The sequence below is a fragment of the Poecilia latipinna genome, unplaced genomic scaffold (genome assembly GCF_001443285.1).
Source record: "Poecilia latipinna isolate Pla-1442-1.1 unplaced genomic scaffold, P_latipinna-1.0 Scaffold1810, whole genome shotgun sequence".
NCBI lineage: Eukaryota > Metazoa > Chordata > Actinopteri > Cyprinodontiformes > Poeciliidae > Poecilia > Poecilia latipinna.
In genome coordinates, this window is record NW_015114426.1 from 33469 (window position 1) to 45209 (window position 11741).

The window sequence follows — 11741 nt, forward strand, 5'->3', positions numbered from 1 at the left end:
CATTATGATTTTTTACAAGTGTATGTACACTTTTGACCACAACTGTAACTATGCATTTTTTCACATGAAGATCACGAACATACCTGTACCAGCTGTAGCAAATATTTGAGCACGTCATCATTGGGTAGACTCTCCAGTCTCCTTACTGCTAGTTTCCTGACAATCTCATCTGGGAAATCCATACTTAGCAGCTCTAGCGCCACATGTACATCCAGTTCCCCAGGATCCCAGAGTCCCAGTAGCCAGTGCACATCCTCCACCACCCTGCGATCCAGCCAGTTAATATTACGCAAGAAGTGGGGAAGGTTGGAGCCATACTGGACACTCTCCTCCCGAAACCTCTTGAGGTAATCCCTCTTGGTGTTAAAGACGGGTGATGGGGACCTCAGACTTACCCTTTCAGTCTTTGGAGGCAGAAGAAATTGCCCATGTGGAGAAAGAGAATCAGTGATGGGTGAAGTGCACTGGGTTGAGGAAGTAGATTTGTCAGGGAAAAGGTCAGAGGTTGGACTGCCAGACCCGTCATTGTGGCTGAAGGTGTTTGGGAGAACCACAGGGAAGCTGTAGCGGTCTAGAAGGAAACTGATGGCCATGGATTCATCAATATGTGGGTTTGTAGCGGAGGACAGCTTATCAGCTTGGTAGGTGATGGCTCCGTCCTCCAGGTCAGGATAGGACCACATGTGCAGGGTGTAGGGACCCTGACTCAGGACAGACCTGTAGGAATGAACAATGACATCACAGTTCACTAGTTTTTATAAACTGTGCTGTTCTCATCCATTTAAGTACATTTTGACAACAAAATAAATTCTCATTGAAACTCAGAATTTCATCTTCCCAACTACGTTCTCCTGCTCATTCTGGGTGGTGTCACTGTATTTCCAGTCTTACAGGAATGTAAAGTTGCTCCACAACATGTGTGTGGGTCAGGACTTACACATATGCCGATAAATTGACACTTTTGCCTTTCGGCTCAGCTCCTTCTTCACCTTCACAGAATGGAGCAGCACCAAAATAACTCAGAAACAGTGACTTGAGTTTGACAATCAGTTCAGAGTTAAATCATAAAAATAAAGACTTCTGACTTGATTTTGACTCCTGACTTAAGTCCTACAAACATGTACGAACAGGAATGGCTCTTCCATAGGTCACATATGCAACGGCCAAGGCCGTTTATTTATACGTTTTTAAAAATATCCGTTTGTCAAGTTATTACTGTAAACAGAACAGGATAATGTCGCTTTGAATTAAGTGAAGAACATAATCTTTGCATCCTTTTAAATGACACTGGTGACCTGTCCAGGGTGAACCCTGCCTCTCGCCCACTGACCACTGGAGATGGGGACCAACACCTGTCATGGCCCTGAAAGAATTAGCGTGTGTGTATGGGTGTGCATGCAAATGTATGTATATATCCTATATACATAAATCCATACCAGAAAGAATCGGGACAGTTTTGAGGGTGAGATGATGTCCAAGTGGATACTATCAAGGTGTACAGCCGAGTGTATGCCTCCTTAGATAAGCAAGATTTATCATTGTGTCTTTTAATGGTCAAAGTAAGAACACCACCGTTGTTGAATATATAAATATGAAAAACCTTCTCTAACATTCTATATTTGATTTTGTGCATTTCTTCCTTCTCATAAATGGGAAAAAGAAGTCACTCACTTGTTTAACTGGTTAAGCAAGTCAATGGCTTAAGAAGATAAAATATTGAACAAGAGTATAATCCTGAAACCTTTTTTACAGTTTATGCTGTCTCTAAAATATGTTGATTTAATAAGATTCTTTACAGTTTACAGTTGGGTTCAGCTTCATTTAAACTACTACGTTTTCTCTGCATCAGATTTAAGGTGAGTGACAGAAATGCAACTCTGTTATGACTGAATCAGATTTAGATATTCATCGCAATGGCTGTCTAACTGGTGAGAATATCCAGATGTGGTGTAACTTTTATTTCTAAATCGCACTGGATAAGTTGGACGAAACCAACTCTGAGGTGAAGGAGTGTGGAAATAAATGTTGGTCCACTTGCTCCATTGTTTTGATAGAAAAGTATTGTAGCCCCACATTTCCCAGACTAATATATTACAGCCATGCACAGTGTGTTCAGAGTTCTCGTTATGTACAATTTAGACACTAAATTAGAACCTCTTCAGAAAGTACACCTTTTTACCTGCTCTCTTTATCATAATAAGGAAGGTGAAATCTTAAGAGTTTCCAAATGCACTGAAAAGCTGTAGCAAGGCTAATTTAAATACAATATACATAGATTAACATAGTAAATCAAGTCTGTGATTCAATAATGTTATGCCCTGAAGTGATATTTTAATAGGAAAATACTGCATACTTTAATACCTACAGAGTCTTCCTCACAAATTGCAAAACCTGCAACAGTTTTGATGTTAGTGAGTTGCAACATGCAAGTCCAAACTGACAAGGAAAATAACATTTCTGATTCATTTTGATGCCTACCACTGATGGTGGCAAGCTACTAGAGAGTAGCCACAGAGGCAAGGATGCCATATACAGGCACCACCAAGACTTATGACCACCAGCAGCAGGCACGGCGAGTGAAGTGTCTTCACAGAGGGAGACGGAGACAGGAGCAAACCAGCAACCAACTGACTGTGGCGCAAACTCCTACCACTGCTGTCACCATCGTGCAGCATTTTAATGCAAAATCCGGGAAAATCCAAAGATTTATTAAGAGAAATACAATATAATGCTAAAGTTGGTGTCCACACAACTGAATTAACTCTAAAAGTTAACTAAAGTTCTAAAAAAGGTTCTAAAACTCACCGGTGATCTATGAGAAGGAGGTTGACGAAGTAAAGGATCTTTGTCTTTCCTTTCTGAGTGTCTGTATGCTTGTTGAGTGAAACCTTGGAGTCTCTGGATAATCCTGGCTTTGGGTCCTTGGTTGTTGGAGAGACGTCGCTAGCACAGGTATTAATGGTAAAGCTCAGCTTGACTCCACGAGGCAGGTCCCGGAGGAGAATGTCAAATTCCAGCCACTCGTTCCAAAGTACTTCGTCTCCAAAGAGCTTGGGAAGGGAGGATACTGAGCAGAGGACTTTGCCGCCATAAAGTATGGATGCTTCAACATAGACAGACTGAGGGGGCTTGTTTGGCAGTTGTGGAATATCAAAGCCAAGCAGTTTCACTCTGAACTTTCTGTTGCAGTCCCACAAAGAAATCATGAAGATGTCATCCAGATCTTTGCCTAGAAGACTAAGATCATCATGGGAGCTGAACTGACCACTGAAACCATCAACAAGTGGCCAGTCTACAAATCTGACAGTGTCTGCAGCAAGTTGTGAGACAGGAACAACAGAAAGGTGGAGATCCTGATTGGCTTTCAAGCACTGTCGAACCCAGAGGAAATCACAAAGACAGTTTTCACCAGACAAGAACTCCTCCCTACCTGAGACCTTCAAAACCAACTCTTCAGAAGAGTTATATTCGACCCTTTGATCTGCCATAACCCTTCTAAAAACCTCAAGAAGAACATCTGGAGTTGCCTTCAAATCAACCTGTATGCTGAAGCTGATCTTGCTCATGTAGTGCAGGGTGAGACAAAGCTTCCTGTTTAGCCATTCTTCAAGCTCATTAGGGATGGGTGCCTGGGTAACCCAGGGCTCTGTGGCATACAGAACCTTATCCCGATTCCTCAGCTCCAGCCTTCGTGGAGATGCCAGCTTCCTGCGGGTGAATGTAAGTTCACCAAGTCTGTCTGACGCCTCATTGTCCAGATCATGTCCAATCAAGTAATTCAAACACTCCTGTTGATTTTTCTTTTGTTCTGAATCACCGGCGACCAGAGGCTTTGCTACTATGTGCGCCACTAGACACGGAGAATCATCATGTGACCATGGGATATCTAATGTCCGGATGATCTGACAGTCATCATGGGCTTCATACCAGTCGTCCCCTCTGGCATACAACAGGATGTATTTCTCAGGATCCAATATTGCAAATGGATCAGGATGGCAGTTTTGTTCTTGTGCCTGAAGAGATGGAGACAGACATTTCAGCACTGTTCATAACACAACACCAGATGTAAGTAGCCAAAAACCATACTCAAGTAACAGTGGCACTATTTAAAGTCATGTTTACTCAAGTAAAAGCAAAAAGTAGGTGTTTGAGAAATTCCACAAGTAATTAAGTATTTCATAAAAAGTCTCAAAAATCAGCCACAACAGTGAATTTACCTTCATGCAAATGCGTAGCCTCAACTGGCTGATGCTGCACTGCGCAGGGAGGATGACGGTCACAGACTCAAAATCCCCGTTTACACTGTTGTCTTCATCAGGCCTAAACTCACAAATAAACTTCAGGTTGTTCGCTGAGCCACCCTGAGTTCTCATTTCAGTTGGGGAGCCCACACAATGTGGAAGAGCCGTCTGATTTGGGAAGACTGCTGCAGCCATTGCTATGTTAGAAAAGCCTGAGCAGAAACAAAAAGATATTCAAGGGTTAAAGTTGATGACAAAAGTTTTTAAAATGTTGAAAATTACATAGCAAAAAGAAAGTATAGCAATTATAAGATTCTAAGCTCACAAAAGCTGGTGCTGAGTCCATGAGAGGTTCCACCTGTATGTTAGTGAGAGACTATCTTCCTCTTTTTGTTGCTGCTTTTGAACTTCCTCATTCCTCTGCACAGAGGCAGATGCTGATAATCATTTACTGACAAAATACAGCCAACTTCCTTCTTCTCCTTTAACAACTAAAGCAAAGACTATGTCAGTTTGACGGCTATTGATGCAGAACAGACATAATGAACACTACTAGTCAGTTGGGAAAAGCGGAAAATCTAAACTTCTGCAATTCAGCTTTAAATGACACATGTAAACAGAACAGCAGTCCAAGATTTACTGGAATAGTAGAAAAACCTGTTTAAGCTGTTTGGCTCAGTAGTTTGTGAAGGTATGCTCTAATGGAATGTAGCTACATGTATGCTTCATTTGTTTTATTATGTTTAGTTTCATAAATGTGTTCAACCTTTTTCATTTCTAACAGACAACAATAATGGAAATAACTGTGAGCAAACAACAAAGACAAAACAAAAACAAAGACAGGGCAGATTAGATGGTTAAGTAAATCTAAACATCCTGTTCTGCCATCTTCAAACTTCCTTAACCAATGACTGATTTACTATGAGGTGGCTGCAGGGCTGTAGAGGTACCTATTAATATGTGTTCACTGATATTTAAGGTGAGTTTACAAATTCCATTAATGAGGTCCACATTTCCTAAAACTCCTCAACCTCACAATGTAGCACCAGAGATTGGGACATTTCATTTATCCACAAATCAGAGTTTCGTCCCTGAACATGTTTCCCAGTTTAGAGCTAATGCACATTTACCTTGTAACAAACAGTGATTGGTTAGTGTGTTTTTTCTCTTTATGCGCTTTTAATTCCTGATTAAATTGATTCATTTTTTTTGCCGTGAATTTGTAGTCAATTCTTGTTTGAGGAAAGCCATTTTTGGGCTCCATATATAATGAGGAATATTTTTTATTTATGAACATAGTTAGGATCATGGATGGTGTGTTACAGAAGAGGGCTGAGGGGTCAAATTGCCTGAGTAAAGACTTGTGGAAGCGTTGTGTCTAAAGATGGTAGCTTGGCAACAGAACCATTAGTTCAGCTGAACTTATAACTGCAGAAATACAAATTACACTCTGAGTGTTTCTGAATAGAACAGATTACTTATAACTGGAAACTCACATGCACCTGTAGACAACAAGTCAGAGCCTGCATGACTGTTTCCCTGGCAACACATCTGAATCCAGCCGGACATAATAGTAAGATGTATGCATAATCACAATACAACACTTTGACCCTTTTGAATTCTGCACCCACAAATTAACCAAAATATGAAAAAGCCATCTACTATGACTAATAAAAACCAAACAATATCTAGCTAGCATTCAGTTTTTATGATCCACAAATCTGGATCAAACTCCAAGAAAACTGCAAAACAGCTGAAACACTGAGTGCCTTTAAGTCTCTACTAAAAACCCACCTGTTTAAAGTTGCTTTTGAAAAACGATCAATGAAACAACATTCTGATGTGTAATGATGGCATTTGACAATTGTTGACTGTGTGTTCTACAATTGTATATTTTTTGTGTGTCTGCTTTTATGATGTTCAGCACTTTGAAATGCCTTGTTACTGAAATGTGCTATACACGTAAACTTGACCGATTGTTTAATTGATTAAAACTAGAAAACACAAAACTAATTAAATTAGACAAACAAATTGTCGCTGTGAAAAACTAAACTATAATGAAAAACCCATAACTATTATAACCTTGGACTGCTCCTGCATAACCAAAGCTGTCTTTGTTGAAAAAAAAAATCATTTATTCTATGTAGGAAGTCTATGAGAGGCTTGAATAATTTTATTTCAAATTGACAGCAAGGCCAATTATGGCCTTGAATGAGCAACTCCTTCTGCCTCCCAGACACTTCGCAAAGTCCACTCTGCAAAAATGATCAGTCCACTGTCACACAGGGCTCCACAGGAGGTAAAATACTTATTGTCTGTACTGAAAAGTGTGACTGTAACTAGTAAGTGTTGTGATGTGACACACAGGAAAATAATCTATTGTGTGTCATATGAACTGAATAGAAAAAAACCTAGAAGATAAATATTCCTACTTCACTGACATTATGTATGGTCACACTAAGTGGAATGGAACCATAACAACCCCAGCTTAATCAGAGAACATGTTTCATTGAGGATCGAGTCTCATTACGCTGGTGCTGAGCCTCCTTGGGTCTAATTTAGAATCTGATTAACTGTATTCATATCCACTGAAGCGGTAAAATATGTCTCAGTGTTTCACTTTAACTCCGCGTCAGGAGATTTACACACTAGTGACAAATCATCTGAAAAGTTTCTAATTTGTGAGGAGTTGTGAGTGGCAATTAGTTTACTGATATGTATATCTGAAAAAAAGAATCTGTCATAAGGTGGGGTTGGTAGTGATGAGGAGAGACGCAGAGATCCAGATTATGGTGATGATGAGTTTAATGAAGAGACGAACACAGTCTTGGCTCAGGCAGCACAGCAGCAAACAAGCACGTAGCTAATACCGGTAGCAACTGACATATGGACTGAACAAAGAAATAAACTACCTCAGGACTCAACAGTACTACTGAGAGGAAACAAACTGACTCACAAGACGTTACGTTAGACAGGGACCCGACGAAGAACACAGACGACAGGTGAGACTAAAAACACACGGGGTAATCAAGGGAACGAAACAATCAACTGGGAAGACGCAGAGACAGAGACACACGAAACAGAACCACACAGAAAAACTCAAAAATAAACATACAGAAACACGGATCATGACACAGATGGCTGTTTCTTAGTCACTGGAATAAGAAACACGTAACATGATGGATCTAAACGCAGGGAGACTCAGTTGGTGCAAAGAGTCCAGCCTCGCATTGGAAGCCTAATTATTCAAGTTTCTATTGGAGTTAAATGACTAATAATTATTTCATCTACAAAAATGAATGGAACTGGTAAAAATGTTGTTGAATAGTGAATTCTTTATTACCTCTTCTTTATGGAAGCCACGGGTTCGCCTCCGGCGCCGTTGCCGGTGTTATGCCCCCGGACCCGCCATCGTAGGTCCGCCTCTTCGCTACCTGATCGACAGTTCACGACAGGCCCTGCCCGTTTAGCCTATTTTCTGGACTGAGTTATTTTGTGTTTTTCCCTGAACTCTGGCACCCCGTCCAGAGCCCAAGCGCCCACCCTGGTTGGGTTGTTTTTTTTTTGTTTTTTGTTTTTTTTAGGGTGTCTTGGAGCCGCCCTTGAGGGGGGAGAGGGGTGCTGTGAGGATTTGAGTTTTCTGTGTGTTTATTTAGGTTTCTGTCAGTTGAGTCTGTGTGTTGTCCATCTAACCCTTGATTGACCCCAGCTGTGTCTCGTTCCCCTGATTACACTCTGTGTATTTAAATCTATCTGTGTCTCTTGTTCCTGGTCATCTTTGTCTGTCTGAAGTCATCTTTATTATCAGTTGCTACCAGTGTGAGAGTTTTTGCCGTTGCTTGCCTGTGCTGCCTGGAAAACTGTAACCAGTTACTACCAGCGTCTGAGCTCCTTGCCTCTGCTGCCTGGATTTGTGTGTTATTTTTAATTAAACCATTATTTCTTTCACTTCAACCTGGGTTCACCTCATCTACCTCACCACAATTCTTGAAAATCTGATTGGCATACCAGATAAATGTACAGCTTTTCTTGGCACATTGAATTAGGAGGAGGCTGTAGCCAGGACTTGCTGGAGATCAAATTAAAGGGAGAAATTGTTCAGCAATCTTTGCAATTATAGAGGTAAGTAATTGGAAGCCATTAGGTGTCGCCATACCTGCCTTTGTGTCTTTCATTGTGATGTGGCTATATGAGGTATAAGTCTCTTAGGAAGTCAGAGGTATCATGGGAAACTTGGAGTAACCTAAGCAGTTCCTGTTCACACTATTATATTAAACTAATAACGGCACTTATTCCACAGGCGTCAAACACAGCTGCAAACCAAAGGCCCCAGGAGGAATCGCTGAAAAAAGTGTTGCCATTATGCTTGCAAAATCTCATACAATCGCTGAAAGGGTCCAATATTAAATCTTAAAAGAATTTATTTTTGTCTCTGAGTTTTTTCTTCCAGTGGCCACTAAGCAGGTGGGTTTTTGGTCTTGATTTAAAGGAACTTGGCGTTACTGCTGTTCTGCAGTTTTCTGGCAGTGTGTTAGGCATAGAAGCTGAATGCTGCTTCTCCATGTTTGGTTCTGGTTTTGGGGATGCAGACCAGAATCAGAATACCTGAGTGGTCTAGAAAGTTGATTCAGCAACAACAGATCCTTAATGTATTGTGGTACTATAGGCCGTTCAGTGACATAAACTTGTAAAATTTTAAAGTCCATCATCTGAGATACAGTGAGCCAGTAAAGGACTTAAGAACAGTAAACTGGAGCGATGTGCTCAGTTTTCCTGATTTTACTTCAGATTAAAGGCTGTTTGCCTCAAGGTACATGGTGACAATGACTCTATTGTTGATGTTGAATGACCCCTACTACCAAGACAAGAAAACAAATTACTCAAGAACAGGATTAACCCCTTGAATGATCTTGATGATGAATCTTTGCGACTACTTCCAGATATACAAAGGCAATGCAGCTGAAATCTTTTGTTTCCTTCAGAAAGTCACTTTGTGTGAGTCAGTGATGAGAGATGTTTTGTGTATATTTTGGGAATGTGGACACCTTGATCAGGAGACAGATGTGCATATCACCTGCGTAATTGAATCAACACTATACAATAGTGCAGAAGATTTGAAATACAACATATGAACTAAGGAATACATGAAGTTCTATGAAGTTATCTGCAATTGTTTTATGTTGTAAGGCTTCAATTTATGATTCCAAGAGTTTTTAATTCCATCAATTCATGGAATACATCCACAGCTGTCACTCCAACATCTGGAGAGGACGCCAACGTCTCCTCTGATGGCTAATAGATGATGAGCACTATAGCACCATGACTGAATTATGAAAATATCTCATGTAATTGTTGAAACTGCTGAAACACAGTTCCTGTAAATCAAGGCTAAAATCACATTTGCTTAGAGCTGTCTTTAATAACTAAAAATTAATTAATTCTGGTGTGGGTCACAACTTTTGATTACTTTTTCTATTCTATTTATCCTGCAATTTATAATGCAATATTTATTTGTTTTGTACTTTTTCTTATATTGTGTTATGCTTTTTATGATGTAAAGCAATTTGTACAGTACTGTTCCTGAAATGTGCCATATAAACAACCTTGACCTCTTCCCTCCTCAGTCTCAGCGAAGATGGCAGCCATGGATTCTCATAGAGCTCTGAGATGCAGCTCGTCTATCTGCATTTTACTAAGAAATAATTAATGACCATAATGTTTTCCTCAAATGAAAACTAAGCCACTTCTTAAGTATTTTAGATTTTATTTTTAATTAAAGCACATATAAACATCCCCAGCAGTGCTAATGCATAAATATTTTTAATCTGTTAAAGCAACTAAGAAACCATAGAGGTTTACATTTGTATAACAGTCATGACAGTTTGGATACCCATTAATAATAGCTTTACAATATGTGTCACATTTATTTTTTCTTTTTTACACAAAAGTTACATAAATTAAGACAGTTCAGTCACAACAACTGCAGATTCCTGGCATGCTTGTAAACCGCAATTTTACATTCATGGTTTGCATAAAACTATCTTGCTTGACTAAAACAACACAAAAGCAACATCACTTGCATGTGGCAAAGTTCCCAAAGAGTGTAGAAACAGAACAGGACAAAATGATGGATTAAATGCTTCACTTTTACCTTGTGAATAAAATATTTAATCACTTAAGCATTGATGTGAAAAGACATGATTTTCAGTCTCTTTGCTTTCTCTGATTTTAACAGCTCCTGATTACATGCTGAACAAAAATGTAGTTTGTATATTGTATAAAGCAGAGTGTGTGCAATATACAATATACAAAAGACATGTGTAAAAGACATATTTATGTCTTTTGCACACTGTGCATCATAGTGTTCCGATGCTTTCAAATTCTTTTAATAAGATGATAATAAAAAGCATACAGCTTTACCACTGGCTGTATGGACTATATGATGACCTCATGATGTGCACTGCTAATCAGCTGGCTGAAAGAAGGGTACTGCATACAATACATTTGGCTACTTCGAAATATTTCTGGTTGCATAGAAGACAGATGGCCAAAGGATAGAAACTAAGTCAGACTAAACTACTCTGTTTCTGTAAGGCTGTTTTAAAACTCCACTTTGCAAGCTATGCCCATATGTCAGTTAAGCAGCCAACTACAGGCTCTGCCAGAGAAGATAGCTAGACTAATGAATGTTGTAGTCAGTGGTTACAGGCTGTTAAGAGCAGATGGAGCACAGTAAACAATATCAATAAATAACTATGCAGTTATATGTTGCAATATATAAATTCTATGTTACTTGTGCCATACATGTACAATATGAAGTCTGTTTTGCAATAATGGTATGGATATCATTTTAGTTGCAATAACCAATGTTTTTTAGAAGCAGCATTAACATTATACCTAATCAATTAGATCTTTCTATATCTTTTTTAAAAATCCATCCACTTTCTCCAATTTTTTAGCTAAATACTGAGGTATGTTTACTTCCATGGTGACCCATGACAAATACTGAAAATCTTATAAGACATGAGGTAGTTGTCTTTAATTTTCTTAATCCTGGCAATGATGCCCCAATTTGAAAAGCCTTCAAATTGGGTATTAATGTTGAGGTATTAATATCTTTCATCTATGTATTGTGTTGAGATGCTAACTAGCCTAGCATGGGCTAGCTTTCCAACTAAGGAAAAAAGACCATTGGTAAGATATGTATTTAACTTAATTATTATTGTGTTACCCTAATGCAATAACAATTAGGTTAAATACATATTTATTTATGATACTTTGTATAAAAATTATAATGACATAAATTAAGATGCAATTTTAAGAAATGGGAAAAATATTAAATATAATTTTCACTTATGTATAACTGACATATTTATATAATTTCACTGATTCTTGAGAATAGGGACAAAATGGGTTTTAATTTTCCCTTTTTTTATTATTTCTCAACTTTATGTATGCAAATATGACAAATAATGTTTTGGAAATGTAAAGATGCTAAGG

The 11741-nt window shown here is 38.9% G+C and overlaps 1 protein-coding gene across 2 annotated transcripts in view; it reads right to left on the reverse strand.

Annotated features, from left to right (window-relative positions):
• Window positions 1-7847, reverse strand: part of LOC106934453 (phosphatidylinositol 4,5-bisphosphate 3-kinase catalytic subunit gamma isoform) — a 27786-nt gene extending 19939 nt beyond the window's left edge. Inside the window, exons 1-4 of one of the 2 annotated variants that reach the window (XM_015014370.1) lie at window positions 7585-7847; window positions 4218-4453; window positions 2806-4013; window positions 84-717 (exon numbers count right to left, since the gene is read on the reverse strand). In XM_015014370.1, the coding sequence (XP_014869856.1) occupies window positions 84-717; window positions 2806-4013; window positions 4218-4436 (2061 nt within the window). In that variant the 5' untranslated portion in view covers window positions 4437-4453; window positions 7585-7847. Of the gene's footprint in view, window positions 1-83; window positions 718-2805; window positions 4014-4217; window positions 4454-4566; window positions 4590-7584 lie in introns of those variants that run through there. The other variant, XM_015014371.1, reaches the window with a different exon arrangement.
• Window positions 7848-11741: the final 3894 nt, after the last annotated feature.